General features: G+C 39.8%; 2 protein-coding genes and 1 long non-coding RNA gene across 20 annotated transcripts in view; 2 read left to right on the plus strand and 1 right to left on the minus strand.

The window, feature by feature from the left end:
* The window catches only part of REPS1 (RALBP1 associated Eps domain containing 1), a 109,293-nt gene extending 105,616 nt beyond the window's left edge, over window positions 1-3,677 (plus strand). For all 10 annotated transcript variants that reach the window (XM_039530908.1, XM_039530901.1, XM_039530904.1 and 7 more), the window contains 2 exons: window positions 236-341; window positions 2,330-3,677. In XM_039530908.1, the coding sequence (XP_039386842.1) occupies window positions 236-315 (80 nt within the window). In that variant the 3' untranslated portion in view covers window positions 316-341; window positions 2,330-3,677. The remainder of the gene's footprint in view (window positions 1-235; window positions 342-2,329) is intronic.
* The window catches only part of ECT2L (epithelial cell transforming 2 like), a 63,988-nt gene that overhangs the window by 2,897 nt on the left and 39,625 nt on the right, over window positions 1-21,466 (minus strand). For 2 of the 9 annotated variants that reach the window (XM_039530895.1, XM_039530894.1), the window contains 5 exons: window positions 21,071-21,227; window positions 20,065-20,130; window positions 14,299-14,387; window positions 12,405-12,577; window positions 8,278-9,022 (listed from right to left, as the gene is read on the minus strand). In XM_039530895.1, coding sequence (XP_039386829.1) covers window positions 8,892-9,022; window positions 12,405-12,577; window positions 14,299-14,387; window positions 20,065-20,130; window positions 21,071-21,227 — 616 coding nt within the window. In that variant the 3' untranslated portion in view covers window positions 8,278-8,891. Of the gene's footprint in view, window positions 1-8,277; window positions 9,023-12,404; window positions 12,578-14,298; window positions 14,388-17,039; window positions 17,222-20,003; window positions 20,143-21,070; window positions 21,228-21,466 lie in introns of those variants that run through there. The other 7 variants (XR_005596312.1, XR_005596311.1, XR_005596314.1 and 4 more) reach the window with 7 other exon arrangements.
* On the plus strand, window positions 14,629-17,060 carry LOC120401223. Its single transcript, XR_005596315.1, has 4 exons — window positions 14,629-14,750; window positions 15,160-15,514; window positions 15,924-16,101; window positions 16,935-17,060. It is a non-coding gene; the product is annotated as an uncharacterized LOC120401223 (long non-coding RNA).

The following is a 21,466-nucleotide window of genomic DNA, read 5'->3' on the forward strand; positions in this document are numbered from 1 at the left end:
TCTGTAGGAAACTGGTATGCAAAGCTTCTGTGAAAACAAGGCTAATCTACTCTGTGTTCTAGTCTATAGAAAGGAAAATAAGTGGGAAGAGTCACTAAATTATGTAAAAGTGTCCTCTGTACAGCTCTTGCTGAGCACTTTAAATAGGGACTAAGGAATTGAGTAGACTTATCAGTTATTTCTTGGCGTGCTTGGCAGTGAAAAGACTTACAAAAAACACTTAATATATCCTCAGGTCCGTGGGGAAAGACAAGAAGGCAATTCAGGCATCAATTAGACGCAATAAGGAAACGAACACTGTTTTGGCCAGATTGAATAGTGAATTACAGCAACAGTTAAAGGTAATACCATCATTCTCTTTGTATGTCAGTTTCTGAGAAGTGTGTGCACATGTGTAGGCTGAGATAGCATAGCGATGGGGCCATTTAAGTACCAAGGTAGAGATCTGTGTGTATTAACACACAAATGGTATATGGGAGAGAGCATAGGAGATAGCTATTTAAAATGTTAAGCTGTTTTTATACATAAGTGAATAACTAGCTAGGCATTAGTACTGCTGAAAAGGATCTGTGGATAACATAGTGGATCACAAATTAAATATGCGCCAGCAATGTGGTACAGTTGCGAAAAAAGCTAATATTCTGGGGTGTATTAATAGGAGTGTTTTTATACAAGATATGGGAGGTAATTGTCTCACTGTACTTGACACTGATGAGGCCTCAGCTGCAATACAGAGTCCACTTTTGGGCACCATGTTTAACAAAAGATGTGGCCAAATTGGAGAGAGTCCAGAGGAGAGCAACAAAAATAAGTGTAGAAAACCTGACCTTTGAGGAAAAGTTAATAAATTAAAATTAAAAAAAAAAAACAAACACCTGAGCATGTTTAGTCTTGAAAAGAAGATTTGGTGAGGAAATCTGATACGTCTTCAAATATGTTAAGGGCTATTATAAAGAGGAAGGTAATTGATTAATTGTTCTCCATGTCCACTGAAGGAAGGATAAGAAGTAATCATCTTAATCTGCAGCAAGGGAGATTTGGGTTCAGTATTAGCAAAAACTTTAAGGATAGTTAAGCACTGGAATAGGCTTCCAAGGGAGGTTATGGAATCCCTGTCATTGGATGTTTTTAAGAACAGGTTGGACAAACACCTGACAGGGATTGTCTAGGTATACATCATCCTGCCTCAATGCAGGAGGCTGGAGTAGATGACCTCTCAAGGTCCCTTTCAGCCCTGCATTTCTATGAGTCTGTGATTACAGGAGATAGCTATTTGCAATGTGCTCTTGTGGAACTCTGAAAATAGAAAGGACAAGAAAATTAGTTTGTGTTGAAGTGTTTCTACAAGATGCCTTCTTGTTTCTAATTATCTTGATATTACTGATTAACGTGCTGTTAAGTATAGCAAAAATAAGACTAGAACAATTACTAACTTGTACACTTAATATCACTTTTCTGAGATGAGGTATTAGGAAAACTAGCAGATGCACTTAGAAGTGCATTTGTGGTTTTTTTCTTCAGCCTTTAGGGTGGGGGAGGGGAGAATCAAATCCTGAAACATGTCAATGAAATGTAAAGCACAAAACACTGATTCATTTCATAAGCATATTATTGAAAAAAATAAAAAGGCACAATGTCTGAAATGCAAATATTGCAATTCAGTAAATAAACACAAGAAAACAGTCCCCAATCTAACCTAACTAGTTACATTGCTCACTGCTGTCTTGTGCTTTACCTTTTGAATTTGTCTTTGGATGCCAATGTACTTTTACCTAATTTATTTTTTCAGCACCTCATCTTAGTTATGAATTTCATACTAAACCAGTCCAGATGCTAAACACATTGAATTTATGCTATGCTGGCTAGATAGGAGTGCAAGTCATTTAGAAAACTGACAAGTCTGAATTCAAATCTGTATTATAGTTCTTTAAAGACAATTGGGATGGGTGAAATTCACTGAAAACAAACTTCAAGTTCATGAAACTTTAACAAGTGAAATTCTGCCTCACTCTCTTCTCCCGATTTTATTTGAAAATATATGTATAAATTCATGCCTACTTATCCTTGCCTAGTATTTGGGTGGCACAAAAAGGAATGCAGCCTGCTAAATGGCTTTATTTTTTAACAAAGGTCTCATTCATAGTGTGTAGAATTCACTAGACGAGGCTCTGATTCAGCTGAAGGGAAGGGGTTCTTGTATTCTTTAGAGAACAACTTGAAGTGAATGCCCAAAGCTGATGCCTACATTTACCTTATTTTGATCACAGTAAGAATTTTTTCACAATGTTCTTTCACTTTGGACTATAAATTGAAAATCTTTCATTTCCAGGATGTTCTTGAAGAGAGAATCTCCCTGGAAGTCCAACTGGAACAGCTTCGACCCTTCTCTCACCTATAAGCCAATTGCCGTTAACTGTGAATTTACTAAATTTGGAAAGGGGGATTGGGTTCAAGGCCTATTGAAAGACCCATTCATTCAGCTAAATGCGCTCAATTCAACATTAAATTTTGTGATTCTGTTCTGTCCAGTTTGTCCATCTTTGCATTTAAGTATTTTAACTTCAATCAAAAAAATCAGGATAACTTTTTTTCCTTGAATCTTGGCACTGCCTCCCCTGCCATTTCCTTGGGAGTGCATGATCTGTCTACTGGAGTTGAGTTTGCACAGTTTCAGTGGCCAAAACTTCAAACTGGAATTAATTACCTAATGGTTTCTATATTTCATGTCAAAGAAAAGGACAGCTTGTCAGTTAACTTTTAACATTAAAGCACATATATACCATAAATGCCTCTTACACTGCAGCATTTGTTTTATTGTGTAAAACAGGAAAACTAATCTGGTATGTGAACCAAAATTTATCTCCCAAACCACCTTTCACAGTTTAGCAAGTAATTCACAATTCCAGAAAGCCTGCCTTTTTTGCAATAAAGTAGCTCCCTCAGGCTGCCACAGAGTTTCTTGCAGGCTACCTTGCCATATCATCTAAAATTGGTTATTTCATCTTTGTTTCATACTTTGTGCAGTATGTGACCAGATTGCCAGGTGTTCACATTTTTCCACTCATGATCTTGATTCAGCCGCATGCATATAAATGACCTATGGTACAACTGATACTATACGTAACAGACCTTCCTTGGTCATCTCTTCTGTGAAAAGAATTGGGTGTTAATTCCCAATGTATTGATTGCACATTTCCTGAGCACTACCTGTAAATGCATGCTTCACACATTACCTTTTATTAACAGATCATATCCACCAGTCTTTACTGTAACAGATTGTACTGTCAAGTAATGTGTCAATACCTCTCTGAACTTCTAATTCCCAGCCAAAAAATAAACAGTTTTTCTTAGGACTTCTGGGTTACCTTCTGTTACCTTGTCTCCAGGCCTTATTCTTCTGGCATATAGACAGGTTTCACTATTAACAAAAAATTCCCTGAGTGTATCCTGTTATTGGGGTTGATGTACTGTATTAGGTTTTGTTGTATATTGTATGATACACACCTTTTGATCTCATATGTAAATTTGCATTAATTGCTGACTAACAGCAGATATTCTATTTAATGGCTTCTTCTGGCTGTGGGATCATAGATGTTAAATCGCATGGATGTATCTCAGCAGAATCAGAACTAGCAATTGTGTGATTTTTACACCAATAAAACAGCACAATATTTTAATTTTGTTGATTCATCTTTAACTGGAACTTGTAACTCTCACAAATCTGCAGGAATATATTTTTAAACCTTTTTGATGGCAGTCACAAGGAGCAGCAGAATCCTTTGTTCTTCTAGTTTTCAGCTATTGGCCATCTTGGATTTTCTTGGTAAAGTGAGGCTAGCCTTCATTTTTGTTAATATAGTTGCACAAACTGTGTCTCGTTTCTAGAGTACAAGCATAAGGGATGCAGTGTGGTGCAGTAGCTAAAGCACTGGACTGGGACTCAGATTGGGTTCCATTCCCAGATCTGCCACTCACCTACTGGAAGACCTTTAGTAAGTTGTGTTACCTCTTTGTGCCTTAGCTTCCCCATATGTAAAATATGAATAATGATACTGACCTCCTTTGCAAAGCTCTCTGAGATCCATTGATAAAAAACGCTATGGTAGAATGGATATCTTAAATTTAGAAATAAACCTAGGCATCCTGTATAAAGGCAGAATGCTGCTACTGTGTAACTCTTGGGTGAAAGGAGGTCACTAATAAATTGCATTAGATTTCTGTGACAGTACCTTCTGAATGTAATCAAACTAAATAGATCACAGTTTAGAAGCCCTTGACCTTCCCTGCTTCACTGTTGGTTTTAAATTAGTTTCTTAACCACATTACCAATTGATTACTGAAAAGACCATTTTAAATCAAGTTTTCTACTGTTTATGCTATTTACTACTTCTGTTTGGACAGTGAAAATAGATTAGTATGTTTCCCTTTCTGATAACTATACATTGACAGGATACTTGCAGTTGTTAAAAATACTGTGGGGGAATTTTACTACTTTTAACACCTGTTCCAGTTATATTTTTTTGAAAATGTCATGGAAACATTACTGTTTTCTTTTGTACATATGCAAACTAGCATTCCTTAACATAGAAGTAATGAATTTCACACTGTGAAATGAAAAAAGTGGATCTTTTTATTTGCATGTAGGTGGATTGAGATTTCTATAATGAATAACTTGTTTAAAAAATAAACTGCTTATGTAGAAATCACACTTGCACAATATGTTGTCAATTAGTAGATTAAGTGTCAGACTAAATTTAGTGAAATCAGGTATAAGCGAAAAGGAGAAATGCAAGGCAACCCAGAAAAGTTAATAGTCTAAGACTGGGGTCGGCAACCTTTCAGAAGTAGTGTGCCGAGTCTTCATTTATTCACTCTGATTTAAGGTTTTGCGTGCCAGTAATACATTTTAACGTTTTTAGAAGATCTTTCTATAAGTCTATAATAAATAACTAAACTATTGTTGTATGTAAAATAAATAAGGTTTTTTAACTGTTTAAGAAGCTTCATTTAAAATTAAACTAAAATGCAGAGCCCCCCCGGACCGGTGGCCAGGACCCGGGCAGTGAGTGTGCCACTGAAAATCAGCTCGCGTGCCGCTTTCGGCACCGGTGCCATGGGTTGCCTACCCCTGGTCTAAGATCACGGCACCATTGTAACTAATTATCAAGTAGCCGGGTAACACTGAAAGACCATATGCTGCACTTTCCAACTGGGTCCTCTGGTACAATCAAGGAACATGATTTTTTAAAAATTGTATGCATGTAATTGTCCATGCAGTTTTGTTTATAAAAATAGATTTCTTTAAAAAAAAAAAACAAATCATAAATCAGACATTCAGACCTTTGAATTAAATGTAAAAAAAATTTTTTACTCTCAAATCCTAAATGCATGTATGGATCTCAATGTCGCAAATCTTTGCAATGGAATCAACAAAATTGTACATCAAATACATCAAATTAAGAGCTTAATTGCAGTAATACCAGTTTTATATCTAGGCAGGAGAAATAGGATTAATGTTGTTTTTTAAAGATTTCTTGTGATTTATTTTGAATACTCATTATGTGAACTTTAAACCAAATTTAAGTAGAAAAAAATCTAATATCTAAAGGGCTAGTTTAATTTCTCATCTTCACTACAATCTTTTGTTTTAAGAACATCAGATTCTGTGGTGGTCATCAACATTTAACTCGTCTAAAGTAATGTGGGCAGGATTTATATTCCATTAGGAATTAGACATAATTCCCATTTATTGAAGTTGGTGGGATGCAAAACATACCGGTAATTGTTTTAATGTTCCCTCATGAATCCCTTCTGTCTCCCATTTGTTTGTTCTAGCTAACTGTTGCATCTTGTTATAATTAGGGTGACCAGATATCCTGTTTTTATAGGAACAGTCCTGTTTTTGGGACTATCATAGAATCCCAGGGTTGGAAGGGACCTCAGGAGGTCATCTAGTCCAACCCCCTGCTCAAAGCAGGACCAAACCCAACTAAATCATCCCAGCCAGGGCTTTGTCAAGCCTGACCTTAAAATCCTCTAAGGAAGGAGATTCCACCACCTCCCTAGGTAACCCATTCCAGTTCTTCACCATCCTACTAGTGAAAAAGTTTTTCCTAATGTCCAACCTAAACCTCCCCCTCTGCAACTTGAGACCATTACTCCTTGTTCTGTCATCTTCTACCACTGAGAACAGAAGAGGATCCATCCTCTTTGGAACCCCCTTTCAGGTAGTTGAAAGCAGCAATCAAATCCCCCCCTCATTCTTCTCTTCTGCAGACTAAACAATCCCAGTTCCCTCAGCCTCTCCTCATAAGTCATGTGCTCCAGCCCCCTAATCATTTTTGTTGCCCTCCGCTGGACTCTCTCCAATTTATCCACATCCTTCTTGTAGTGTGGGGCCCAAAACTGGACACAGTACTCCAAATGAGGCTTCACCAGTGCTGAGTAGAGGGGAATGATCACATCCCTCGATCTGCTGGAAATGCCCCTACTTATACAACCCAAAATGCCATTAGCCTTCTTGGCAACAAGGGCACACTGTTGACTCATATTCAGCTTTTCATCCACCGTAACCCCTAGGTCCTTTTCTGCAGAACTGCTGCATGGGATTCTTCCGTCCTAAGTGCAGGACTCTGCACTTGTTCTTGTTGAACCTCATCATATTTATTTTGGCCCAATCCTCTAATTTGTCTAGGTCCCTCTGTATCCTATCCCTACCCTCCAGCGTATCAACCACTCCTCCCAGTTTAGTGTCAGTTGCAAACTTGCTAAGGGTGCAGTCCACACCATCTTCCAGATCGTTAATGAAGATATTGAATAAAACCGGCCCCAGCACCGACCCTTGGGGCACTCCACTTGATACCGGCTGCCAACTAGACATGGAACCATTGATCACTACCCGTTGAGCCCGACCATCTAGCCAGTTTTCTATCCACCTTACTGTCCATTCGTCCAGCCCATACTTCTTTAACTTGCTGGCAAGAATACTGTGGGAGACTATCAAAAGCTTTGCTAAAGTCCAGAAATAGCACATCCACTGCTTTCCCCTCATCCACAGAGCCGGTTATCTCATCATAGAAGGCAATTAGGTTAGTCAGGCATGACTTGCCCTTGGTGAATCCATGCTGACTGTTCCTGATCACTTTCCCCTCCTTTAAGTGGTTCAGGATTGATTACATACTTTCTTACATAGGTGTCTATTATCCCCCCCACCCCAGTCCCATTTTTTCACAGTTGCTATCTGGTCATCCTAGTTATAATCCTAGATTGATTGTGAGCTCTTTGGGCCAGAGACTCTGTATTTGTACAGTGCCTAGGACAGTGTGGTTGCAATCTATGATGCTGCATGCTACTGCAGAGAGAGTAGTTTGGGGAATAAACAGGGGAGGAAGGATAAATGCAAATATAGTTTGTACACACTTGTTTGCACACAGTATTTTTCTTCAAACTGTTTGGAAAAACTAAACTTATTGCAGGCTGCTATAACAAGCAGCATCAATTTCTTGATCCAATTTTTCTCTTCCCTCTAGCACTTCCCCCCCATCTTTTCCCTCTACTAATTTGCCTCTTTTCTTCCACCATTCCTGGTGCTTAAACTGTTGCTTATTTTCCCTCAATACCTATTCATTGTCCTCTCCCATGTCTATCTACAAAATAAAACTGAATATGTGAAAAGGCTTTTCTTTTTTTAAAGGCAATGCTACTTTTAAGACTGACTGTAATAAATTATTCTTCATGTTTTTTCTTGTCCATCTCAAGGGTCCCTCATTTTCATCCCAAAGGCACTGATTCCGTCTTACATGGACTGGGTTTTTCTCACTTATTACTGAAAAATACATCTGACATCCAGAATAGAGAATTACAAAATTAAGGTTATAAAACGTTATTACACTAAAGGAATGAATCCACAGCATTTTTAAATTTCCTACATGAATAATTTTTGTCCTTCATTGAGTCTTCCAAACATTCTGTTCTTCATTTGGGCCTTGGTAGGTTGAGGTACACTTCTCCTCCCACCTCTAATGTATGCACATAGCCTTATTCACTAAGGGCTTTTATACCTAGCAAGTTCCTGTGTTGCAAGCCAGGGTATGATCTATAGGGCATCAGCTTATCCTTCAGTAATGTCCTGTGTGGTCACTGCTTCAGTGCAGTGAAAGTTCTAGAGTAGGGCCTAACGTACTACTCTTTGTAGGCTAAGCCGCACTCTGGAGCTTTCACAGCACTATAGTAGTGTCCATATTGGACATTACTGAGTAGCAAACTGGAACACTGTCGATTCACACCTTGGCTTGCTGTGCAGTAACTTGCTCTGTAGACGCACCCTAAAAATACTTTACCAAAATACACTTGCAGAAGAATTTGTCTTAATCTGCTTGTTAATAGTAAGCACAAAATCTTATCATTTTACTGAGAAGGAAGTTCTTGAGAAGTAGTGTTTGAAGCATTGTATGTCTTAACCTTTAGTAAACACATTTCTATTCCATGAAACCAAAACAAATTGCAAGCATTCCTTGACATTAGAAAAAAATGTCAGAACAGACCCAGAGCAAATAATAATTCTAGGAGAAAAATAAGGAGCCGTTTGTTCATGTAAATTCTAAACCTAACTTACCTATTTTTGCTACTATGCTGCTTAAATACCTTCTACAGTAGTCCTTGTTGGGTGATTTCAGTTTCAGCTACAGGTTGACGAGTGTTGATTCTACCATAAGTTCCTGCAGTCTGAGGCGCACACATGATAGTACTCTCTCAAAAGGAATGCTAACTTCTTGGTAATGATGCAAAATTTGAACAAAAGTTTCTCGGAGTAGGAGACTGCACAAAATATCTGTTCACAAATAATTAGCACATACTACAGAAATTGGGCATCCTAAACACTAAGATGAATCTCATTTCTTCTCAATGCTACAGTTGATTGCACTTTGCAGTGCAGACAGCCATGTAAATTTATCATCTTCATCCTCTATAGAACAAATCCATTGGCGTTTTGGGCCTTGTAGAATAAATGCATTCGTGATATCTGTTAGTGTGTAAAAAAGAAAAGGGTTTAGTGTATTAACTGCTCTTGACCAATAAGTTATCTAAGTGATAGGTGATAGAGTTTCATAGAATCTTGCAAATAGCTTTACTCTTAAATTCTGACTTCCAATGGTTTAAGGACATAATAGCAAAAAATACTTCTGCTTGTCTGATTTAAGAATGTGGGGCTGATCGTATGGGAAGCCCATAGAATACAGCCCACAAAGTGAGGTAGATATCAGAGGGGAGACACTGGACAGTGTTAAGTCATGTTTTTAGGAATCATGTTTGCTAAAAGTTTGAAATCTAAGTATATGCTGACTTTCAAACCTACGTTCTCCTAAACTGGTGTATAGGCATAGCTCCAGTGACCTGCACTGGGCCATCTGAGGAAGCTATGCTAACATAATCTAACTATGGATTCTGGCCTTCTCGGTTTAAGATTTTTTTTTTTATTTTTTAATCTGCTGGTTGCTTAGGCTCTTGGGGATGGGGAAAAGCAGACAGAAGCTACTAAGCATGTCACTATGGGTGGGTATTGAGAGGGGTATGGAGGGGCATTTCCTCCCCAAACTGGATACATCGCAGAAGTGACACATGGTGTGGGGGGGTCAGATTTTTTCTCCCTTCTATTTGGCCCTGCTTCCTCCCTGTGCAGCAATGTTCAGGGGCAGGAGGGTGAGCAGTGACACTAGGCACTGTGTCCAGGTCAGTTTCCTCACATGGGCTGCATAAGGGGAGTCCAGCAGAGCTTCAGCTTGGGGCCATTTCAGTTTTACTAGCCCGTAAAATAAGAGATTTGCCCCAGAAACACAGGTACCTAGACATTCTAATCAGCACCGGTAACATTGTAGCAAGTGAACAGAAGATCAGGGCTGCTTCCCAAGGGTCTGTGCAGTGTACGGCACTGACTGTGTCAAGCCCAGGTGTGTGACAGAGTGAACAAGGAAAGTTAAATGTGAATGGAATGTGCTCAAGCAGCTGGGCAAAGGGGACAGGCTTTAGCCATGGATTTGTTTGATGTGTGCATTGCATGTTTAGTTATCTCTAAAACCAACGAGACCTGATTCATAGTTGCATGAAAGTGCTTGGTTCTGTTCATTCAATAATTTGTTTTTATGCTAATACTAATTTTTAAGTGGTAAACATACGGCAAATAAATTGAAACAAAAAATTAAGGGTGATTAAATAACATAAACCAAGTGTGTGGTCCCCGCCCCCAAATATAGAAGTCAAACTATGTCTATGCATTTCACTACCATAATCCAGATTGTTTGAAGTATGCATTACTGGTGTTAAATTGCTTTGTATGCTATTGGATTTATAATGGTTTTGACAGATGTAATAGTGCACACCTGGCGCTGACATTTATCTATGGGCACTCCGGGTATTTGCTTTATCGGGCTTGAGAAATCCCCTCTCATTTAAAAATAGACACAGGAAGCAGGGGGAGAGGTTTTCCTGATGCGTACAACTCCTTACAACACTCATTAATGTTAATGAAAGTTAAGCGTGCATCAAGAGGATTCCCTGTATCGGGACTGATTAGCCCAGTTGCTTGTTTATGTGGAGTTCAAAATATTATTCCCCCCACTTATCTGGTAAACAACCCTTTCTTCAGTGTTTCAATTACAGCTGTAATTAATATAGGTGTTAAGTAAAAGCTGCTTTTGCTAAACAAAAGGTGGGAGGAATTGATTTGATTAAGAACTAATTCAGATATTTCATTATGGTTGAATGGGGAAAGGATCAAACTTGAATATATTTTTTTCAGGTATTGGGGTAAAATTCAGCCAAAATGTCCGGATATCAGAAATAGTGAAAGCTTTTAATGTGTAATGAGAGCAATCCACCTGCTGAGAGGAGAGCTCAAGGAGGAGCAATGGAAGGGTTAGCTCTGAAGGGTGCCCTAATTAGTGCTGTGTGAATAACAGATGTTTTTGTTTGCTGGCAATTCTGAAAAATGGGGGAGGGGAATAGTTTGGGGTCAAACTAAAATCAATATTTTTAAAAGGTTCAGTGAATCGAAACCTACAAAGATTGTTTTGGACCGAATGAAGTGTTCTGCTTAAGTTCAAACAAAAAACATTAAAATTATTGAATCTTCTTAATTTTTAAATAAAATTAAGTACATTTTGAAAATCATTTTGAATAAAAAAAATTAAAATATTTCTTTCTGAAAATGTCAACAGAACACTTCAGGTTTTTTTAGGCTTTGTCATCCAAAACAGTGTGGTAAAATTGACACAAATTCACAATGTTTTGGTGTCAATGAGTCTGTATTTTTTGCTGAAAAAGTTAGCATCCAAAAAACTTCCAGCTGTAGCCCTAATGGTGGGACTATCTGTGAAGTCTAAAACCTCTGGAGCCTCAAGGAGGGAGCGGGGGAGAGAAGAAAAACACAGCTGCAGGGTGCATTCTGCAAACCCTGTTACTCATATTCTTCTGCCTGCTAAATTACAGGAAGACTTTTTAGGCAAGCTTGTGTTCTGTTCTCTTCTGTATCTCCTTTGCATTCAGGGTCCCATGAAAAGTCACCAGTCCCTACTGACTGCTGGAAAATACTGGTAATAGTAATTTGGAAGTTAAAGTAAGCGGGCCTGGGAGTTAAGCTGATTTACTGCCTTGCACTATGACAGTGGCAGAATGCAATATTGCTGTCTTCCATTGACATATATGCCGGCTTTTGCTTCAGCTCTTGCCCTTCCATGGGTGGATGATGATGATAGCCTCCGGCATAAGTGAGGCCAGGGGTTTTAATAGCTTAAAACACATGTGCACACACTGTTATCTATATGGGATGGCGGGGGGGGGGGAGAAACCATGCAAGGATAGGTCTGCACTAGAGTTTTTAACTTAATTGCCAATTAACTGAAATTAGTCTGTATGTGGCAGTCAGGACACTTCACACATGCTTGTTCCAGGATACACACACTTTTGGTTTACCCTGTGCTCCATGCTTGTGGCTCTTTCACACTAACATGTACAAACATGTTAGTTAACTCAAGTCATTTGGCAATCAAATGGAATTTAAAAGAATAAATAAAACTCCAGTGTAGACAGACCCTAAGCCAGAACTCTGTAATGATCAGAACTACTCAACATGGGTCTGGATAAGGGGTGACAATTACCTGAAGTGTAGTGTTAGCTGAACTTGTGTATGGTGATTTAGTCCATCTATTTTTGGAAAACACTAAAGAACTGTAGCTTGGTTCCTTACACCTCACCACATAAATACAAATGGCCTATCCTCATGCTTACATTAATTCTTATGTAGGTCAAATTCAACTACAATAAAACAAACTAACAGCAGATTATAGCCCACAGAATGGAACATTCTAAACCGACATTATTGATCACTGGAGGAATGTTATAAAACATACATTTTGAACGTGGAATGTCTTCTATAACAAGCCTGTGAAGCGCTACTGCTGCCAAGAACTGGTAAGTTGTTTTTGGGGTCCGTTCAAATGGCATATAAGAGATGCTACGGTTTGAAATAACAAGTGCATCGTTGAAAAGAAAAAGGCTAAGATTGCTGATGTGTTCATAGACCCTGCCAAAAGGGGAAAAAAAATTACTTGTATGCTTTAAACCTTGAAATATATGGAAATCTATAAGAGGCTTTTGAGAACTAGTGTAGCTACATCAGTGTTATCCAGTACTGCTACAATATATTATTAGAATGTTTTTCCTGTCTTTTAAGTGAAAATAATTGGGAAGGGGCCAGTAACATAGGGAAGATGATCTGACCTTGGAAATTAAAGTGGTGATGATGGAATCTTTAAATTCTGTATTATATTAATTTACACTGCAAGTAAAATACACGTAGGGCTACAATTACAACTGTGGGTTCTGGTGATACCGAACACTTGCGCTTCATTCTCATAGCCGGTTATAAGAATCCCTTAAGCTGCAGCTAATAGAGTTGGGGGATACATAACCTTTTTGACAATCCACAGAGGCTTCAAATTTTCTACAGTATTGCCTGCTTCATTCAATGTTGGTTTTTAATTTAAGTTCCTAATGACTTTCAGGTGAACTGAGAATCAAATTAGAACTTCCAGCATTTGGGAAGTGGCTGTTCCTTTATACCAAAGTTCTTTGGATGCTCTGTACTATTAACTGTAAAGAGTTGGAATTTGAGTTGTCCTTTGCCTTGTTTTCAATAGATTGTGGCTTCATCACAACTAGTTTTCTCTTTTCATCAAGACTGAGTCCTTCTACCTTCTATTCTTGGCACTGCCAGCCTGTTGCAAGTGTACAAAACTTGTAAAATTTTAGATCTAATACCACCCGTCTCTTAATTTCAGGACACATTTTTGTGGCTCCTCAGTTCTGGAACTAAGCTATTTACCGTAATTTGCATTTTCCCCTCACCCATGCCAGGTTTTGAACTTTCCTTTAAATGTCTTCTGTTTACACTCTAGTCTTAAACATTGTCATTTAGAAGCATTACGAGCAGGAAAATTCTTCTGCAATTCATATGGTATACAGCTCCAGTTACAGTTGCAATATTATCACATGTTCCTGTATGATGAAGCAGAAGAAGCTTGTTTGTAGGAGGCAGGCTCTTACTAAAACACACATCTGAAATAGCTGCAGAAAATGACCAGACAAATTAATTGTTTTTTGTAGACTTTTCTCAGTTTTGCACCAGCATGAAAGCTTCTTAAATATGGAGCTGATTATTTTTTCTAACTTTTACAGATGATAGAGAGCTGGCAGGTTCTGGATCCTCTGCTGGAAATCAAAAATTGAAGCTGGAAACATAGTCACAAATAAGTAGTGGTATCACCACTCTGGTCAATTAATCTCCACAGTTGAGACAAAAAAAAGAACCTGTCAGAAGAGATGGGTGCTACCAGATAAAGAAATTTGAAGGCAGTTTATTCTTTGACCTTCAGCCAGGTAGGCACACTACCTTGTGCTTGAACCTGATGATTATCCAATATGAATATTATCTAATATTATGTTAATTCAATGCTGCCTTAGAGCTCACAAAAGGAAAACAAGAAGAATGCAATTTGCTACCCACCTCCCACAGGAAGTCGATGGAAGTGAAATATAACCACTTAATGCTAATGACCTCTCCTCAGTGCTCCATAGGAATATGTAACTCCACTTGATTCTTTCCATTCCAAAATTTCCTCAGGGCACAGTGGCAAGGACCTGGGACAACTTCTTTCCAACTCTAAATTAGCAACCAGTCACCTGTGAGGTCTAGTTTTTTGTTTATCACTCCTCCCTTTGGTATTTTTTAATATATTTGTTTACCTGAATGAAACACAGATTTCCTCAGAACAGCAGCTAAACTGGGTTACATCTTGTATTCTAATCAGGTACCTGTTGGCTTCTAATAAATTCTGTGAATTAAACATTTATAGGATTAAAAGACATGGAAACCAAACTTTGGTTTTAGAGTTTATCCTGATATGTTAATTACAAGATTGTCACAATAGACTGACAATGAGAATATGGAGTTATTTATTTTTGTTGTTTTTTATTAATTAGGCCTCCTTTGTGGCCAGAATTTTGATTTGGGTAGTGCCTCTAAAATGGATTAATACTGTCAGATATCTTTTGGTTATTTACCAGATACAGGAAAAAAAATTCTGCAAATTGTGGCTTCTCCTGAAATACATCTCAACTGAAGTAGACATTGACATGGCTGAATGAGTCACCCTTGGCTTCCACTTTTAGCACATTTAATTAAGCAAATGTTGCAGGTAGGGCTGGCTGAAAATTCTGTCCACTAATTTTCAACAAATAGGGGGTTTTTTTGGAGGGGGGGGTTGGGTTTTTTCAGGTTTTTTTCATGTCTGCTTTCCACAGAAAATCTCAATTTTTCATCAAACACCCAAAAACTGAAATATTCCGGGCCCCAAACCAAAATAATTTGGACATCCTGCTGTGGTGCCTCATGAGACTTGTACCCCTATTGTACTCTGATTTCCTCATATCCCCATTCTCTTTTGTATGGGCTGTCCTCCAGTACAGCCTACATGCACGGGACTCCCATGATGTTACCCTCTCCTTTATGCCCTGAGGGGATCCTGTGGTGTATCATGAGAGATATAGTCTGGCCAAGGAGCTTAGCCTATAAAGGAAATACTTACGTGTAAATTTTCATTCTAGGATTCTCCATGTCAGTCACTTTACAGTAGGACATTCCCCATCTCCATGCCAACTAGGGGCTAAGCACATCTTTGCTCTGAGCCTGGGCTACCCCTTAGGAAGAACTCCCCAGGATGATAACTTCCAATGCTGAAAAATGCTACCTATACCAAAGTGTGAAAGTGCTGTTCAACTCAAACCACGTGCAGCAGAGATTTTACATGAAATTTAGGGATAACCTGGAGAAAACATCTCTTCCCTTTCAAAGTACTTAACAAGTGAGCAATAGGAAGAAGAAAAAAATGGACATAATGCTGTTCTCCAAAGGGGGCATCTGGCTGTGTGGCTTGGAAGGTCCTAGAATGAAAATGCACAGGTAAGACAGAATTGTCCCTGTCTGTCCCCTCCATGTCAGACAGCCTTCTCAGTGGTGTGCAGAAAGCAGCAAGTTATCCCTCGGGAGGAAGAAGGATTCAATTTACCTGTATAGAATTGAAAAGGAGCGTAAGGGTTATTAGTGCACCCCATTCAATAACACCAAACACTGACAGCCTAGGTGAGGGGGTTGACTCTGCACTGCTTGATAAAGATGGAAGATCTTGTAGGAGCTTAACAGACCTCCCCGTTTGATGTGTGACCTCACTGCCCACAAAATTACAGCTCTTTTCAGAAAATGCATAGTAACTAGAGGAATTGTAGCTGAGGCTTGTATTCCTCTGCCATATACACCTTTGTTCCTCTGTAAGTTCTGTTCACAACTAATTTATGCACTTCTACTTCCTTAGGATGCTTGGATTCAAGCAGGAGGGCAACAATATCACTCCCTATTATCTGAGGAAGACTGTAGTGACGTTGGGGATGGAGGCCTGCTTAGTTCACACAACTACTGGGTTTGATAGAACATGGAACTGAAGTTTCATTAAGAATATGCCAGTCTCTGAAACCCTTTTGGAGAAGGAGGTGGTGAGTAGGCAAGAGCCTTTCAGTGAAAAGAGAAAGAGGCCTGGCAACTGTAACTGAACAGTAGTTTTATTCAAACTTGTAGCACACAGATCAAGATCACTACAGGAATCTGCATGTTGCCAGAGGACTGATAAGAACAGCAGTTCTCCTGAATCTTATGTAACGATGAGGCAACGTTCTCCTGGGTTTCTTACAGTGCAATATGCTTCTAGTCTCTGACCTATGTTTCCAAAAAATGTTGGCCTAGCGCCCTGTGTGTGAGCCTTCTTGTAAAAACATTAGACTGTGCTATGCTTCAGCTAACTTTGCCCTGATTTGTGTCCTCAGTAACACAGACATTTTGTGATTTTTTTTTCTTCAGTATTCTAGGAGGGTGATTATCACCTTAAAATGAGTGATACTAGTTGCAGCCTTTCAGGTTCACAGCTAATGAGTTAGGCAACACTGGATATTGGGTCAGGACAGGTCCTCATTACACTACGTTTTGTGTTTCTTGAAGTTTGAGGAGGTTCCAATTACATCTAAATCAGGTCTGAGAGCCAAGACCTGAGGTTAATTAGAAGGTGATTACAATCACTGTAGTCTGTTCCTTTACAATTTTCTTTACTCAGTGGTTGGGGGCAGGGGAGGTATACAGGCCTTTTAGCCCTCTTGCTGACCACAGACCCCAATTCCTCATGTACCACATCTTTTGTTTTTTCCACCTGGAGTTAAGGAACCTATTTTCTTTCAAGAGGCTTTCAACCCGGTGTGTGATGCACATAATGTGCATTCCCTTGATTTTTAAGTGTCTTGATGAGCTGATCAGCCATGACTTTCCTTTTTTCGTGCAGAATCCTGAGGAATAGAGTGAGAGCTTCTGCCCAGGGCATGAACAAGGCTCCTTCTCAAAGCAGTGCTGAAGGCTTTCTGCCTTCTTATCTGTTTTATATACACACCATGTTTCTGAAGAATCATCTGCTGGAAGTGGACCATCAAGCTCACTCTTCCATAGCATGAGATACGTTATATTACTCCATGTCTCCTCCTTTGGCCATACCTCCCCAACTCATGTAGAAGTCCAGATATGTTTCCCCCTATATGGAGTCTGGTATCTGTATCTGGACCTGACATCAAGTAACTGTTAAATAATATTGAGAATGAGTTCACCAAGAGATCTAGTACTGGATTTGGATCAAGATCTTTATATACTAATTTGCTTCCAGCCAACAACTGCAACAAAGAAAGAATTGTGCTGGGTATTCATGAGACAATTAGCCAGTAGTTGAGTCAGAAACTTTGTTAGCTCTGATTTGCTAAGCACCACTCCTATTTTCTCCTGTCTCTCTTCTGAAATAAAGATGGTCTTGGATAACAGCTTAGATATAGGAGTTTTGCAACGGCTGTAATTGGCCTTTCCACTTGTTCACACAGACCTGTTGAGTGATGGCTGCTAAGCCTTGTGTAACCTGATGAGGTCATTGGAGAAGTTACAAGTCCAAAAAGGAAGTACTCCGTATTTATCTTCTTATGGACTTGAAGTCTTAAGTGGACTGCATGCCATTGTTGCTCTTTGTACTACAAAGAAACTTGTACCCATACCAAAATGTTTCCATGGCACTGGTTCTATCATTCCAATGTATATGGACTATTATGTACTTAATTTTCTCATGCTGCAAGGGGTCTTGTTGATAAGGTTGGTTTATTTTAATTTACTATGGGGAAAGGATAAATTTGTGCTGGGACAGTGAATGATTTTTAATGCATATCCTTCCCTGATTATCTTAAGCACCCGTTTTCTGAGGTGGTCCACTCCCAGATGAGGGACTACTCTGAAGTGCAGCTCTAGGGTGGGTGGGTTATATGCCCAGACTTGGGAAACCCCCCAAAATTAGAAGCTCTTGGACTTAGATTGTTTTGCAGAGAACCCCCTAGCCTTGGTCTTCCAACTCTTAGGAAAGATAGCAATGATCTAATCTGTAATCTCTACACTGGAACCTGGAGAAGCAGCGGTTTCAAAGGGAACACCTGCTGGGATAAGGTGATATCTTGGTTTGAGGCAGTTATTCCCCTGTCCCTTTCCTGGTGTGTCTCAATCCATCCCCTCAGGTGCCTTTACCTACCCAGGAGTGGAATTCCACACTTCTCCTGTTCTTAGGCTGGCCCCAGGGCTACTATAGTCTGTGTATCCAGCAGGTTCAACTGGATTCAGCACCTGCAGTTCTTCCCTTTGGCAGTATATGACCAGTGGTATATAGTGACCACTCCTCCCCTCCCCTTTTAAAACCAAAGTATTGTTTGTAAGGGTAGGAACAAGAGGATTTTGAAACTGTCTACAGCAGGGATTAGCAACCTTTGGCATGCGGCCCACCAGGGTAAGCACCCTGGCAGGCCAAGCTGGTTTGTTTACCTGCCATGTCCGTAGGTTTGGCCAATCGCGGCTCCCACTGGCCACGGTTCACCGCTCCAGGCCAATGGGGGCTGCAGGAAGCGGCGCAGGCTGAGGGACGCAGCTCCCATTGGCCTGGAGCAGCGAACCGCGGCCACTGGGAGCCGCAATCAGCCGAACTTGCAGACGTGGCAGGTAAACAAATCGGCCCAGCCCACCAGGGTGCTTACCCTGGCAGGCCACATGCCAAAGGTTGCCAATCCCGGGTCTACAGGCATGTCTCTTAATTAAAGGTTTCTTTTTTTCTGATAGTAATCTGGACAGGTCTAACTTTTTGAGATGCCTCAGTCATGTTTCCTCCAAACTCCTCCCTCTCTTGAGTCTTTCATTTTAAACCTGCCACAGTTCTTTTGATCTTCTGGTTTGCAGGCTTTACCTGTCCTAGCATTGTCTCTTAACAACTATGAAGTGTTTGCTGAGAAATGGCTTATCTTGAGTCGTCATTCTTCCCTTCCTGCTTTTTCCTTTACAGATACTATTAGACTAAACAAATATATTCATACAATAAACACCCCACTAACCAGGTCAATATACTATATTTAAAAATCATTACAAAGCAGCTCCAGTTCCCTCACAGGTACTTTGAAGATTGAGCCTAGACCTCCCCAAGAAAAGACTGCAGCCAATACTCTCAGGGCTGAGACTGCTGTATCTACATTCAGTATAAGTGATTATCTTACTCTCTTGTCTGTGGGTTTGACTGTCTGAGAAAATTCCCTCCTTTTACTAAGGAGGCCACAGCAGGCTGAACCTCAGGCAAAGTAATTAAGTCTAAGTACAAGTAGGTCTTGATAAGGAATTCCCAATCCACCTTAATCACACCCTCATAAACCAGATGAGGAAGAATTACACAGCTCTCCCTCAACTTTGCAAGGTTTTTTTGGTTGGTGGTGGTGGTGGTGCTGCTTCATTTTCTAAAAACACCAAGACCTGTGAAGTCAGAGCGCCCTTTGTACTCAATTCTAGGAAGGTTAATTGACAGGTTTCTTGCTTAAAGCCCCAGTTTTGGAGATTTCTTCTCCTCTTTAGAGGATCTAGAGGGGAGACTTTCATGAGAGGTTTTAAAAGTTTGTGCTGTCCCTTTAAAAGCTGATTGTGAGCACTGTCCTTCACCACTCCCTGGCCCAAACCCCTCAGAAAAGTGGGGGAGGGGTCTTATCCTCTGTACCCTTATAAGATCCCTTCCCAGTTTTCTTCCCGAGGAATGGTCCTAAGCCCAGCCTCAGAGCAAAGGTCTGCCTTAGTCTCCAAGCAGAGAGGGCCATGAAAAGCCTTTTAAAATGTCATATTTGTAAAATTCATTTGCAAGTAGATTATGCATGTGGAATTATATATACACCTCAGATAAAATTAGAGCCCCATTGAAGTAAATAGAATTTTGCCATTGACTTCAATGGGCCAGAATTTGAGTGCTCAAACAAGACTAATAATGGAAGGACTACCTAAATCTGAACTCACAGCGGGGTAGGTGCTGGTGTAAATCAGAGCCGAAATTAAATGCATTAAAGTGTTTGAAAGGAAAATGAAGTACTTACAGGACATCCCTGGATGATTCTTTGTGCATTTAGCATTTGCTCATCTTTGCTCATGTTCAGTTTTAGCTAGAAAATAAACTAATATTAGACCAAAAATAACTTCACAAAGGTTGGGAAAGGAGGAGCTTGTGTTCTGTGTAAGGGTCTTATCTAAATTTCACAGAAGTCAATGGAAAAACTCCAACTGACTTCAATGGGCTTTATAAGAGACCCTAATTTATTCATGGGTAATTCTAGATGGTACAGTGATATTTGCGTTAGACAGCAATTTGATTAAACTAAATTTACCACAATGACTTTTGATCAAGAAAATAACTTGTGTAAAATCTCCAAGGAAAAATAAAGAGTTTGACAAAATCCTCATGCTTGAACTCATGTGTTGTGTGTGTAGAGAGGTGTTGTTTTGTTGGGGTTTTTTGGCACTTTCTTACAGAATAAATCTACCAGCTGGTGGGTGTTTTCTCATGCCTGATGAACCAGCTTAGCTTCTATTTCCATAGAAAATAGAGGATGAGGAGGAGTAAGGCTGTTGGTATAGCTGTTAGTATGGGCCATCCACCAAGGAAGAACAGCTGCAGTGCGTAGTGCCCTCATCCCTATCATGTTCCAGCAGCATCTAACCATCTGAGAAAATCCCTCTTGTGTGTGGTATTCATCTGGGGACTATGCCCGTTTTATACTCCCTTTACACTGCTGTGCGAACCTAGAACCACCACTGGATATAACTGGGACTTTGAAAATGTCTTGGCTTCTACAAAGTCCCTCAGAAAGCACTGTAAAGAAACTTGGGTCATGAGGAGAGAATAGAGTTTACAGGACTGCTCTGTCTCCTCCTGGCTTTGGGACTGGAGAGGGAAGCAGCTCTTCCCAGCAAAGGTACCTGAGATGGAAGGCAACTCATGGCCTTATTCTCTCCTAAATCTCCTGGCTCCATGTGGATGCCTCCTAAGACAAGGCAAGAATATCACACTGAAAGGAGAGAACACAGACAACTGTGGTGACAAACCTGATCTATGTATTCCTTGTATTGTTTCATCATCTTGATTGCAGCAGTCAAATCTTCATGGTCAGCGTGTTCTGAAGGAGTGTGCAGTCTCAGAGCATAAAGAAGATTAAGATACTCTTCAAACCTTTTAGAAGGACATAGCAGCAGCTCCTGTAGGCTACATTTCACATAGATATAATCCAAGCGTTAGCTAGGAACCTGAGTAATTCAGTGATGCATGTATTGTAAGTTATACAGCATGACTTCTGATGCTTATGTACTGAGAGGGTCTTGGATTAAGTATCAGCATGAAGTAATGTGCCAAACACACACACATGATGAGTCTGTCTACTAGTTTGAGAAGTCTGCTAATCAGTTAAGTTTTTTCAAGTGTCTGGCTCTCAACTGCAAGGCATA

The sequence above is a fragment of the Mauremys reevesii genome, linkage group 3, assembly GCF_016161935.1.
Source record: "Mauremys reevesii isolate NIE-2019 linkage group 3, ASM1616193v1, whole genome shotgun sequence".
Lineage (NCBI taxonomy): Eukaryota > Metazoa > Chordata > Testudines > Geoemydidae > Mauremys > Mauremys reevesii.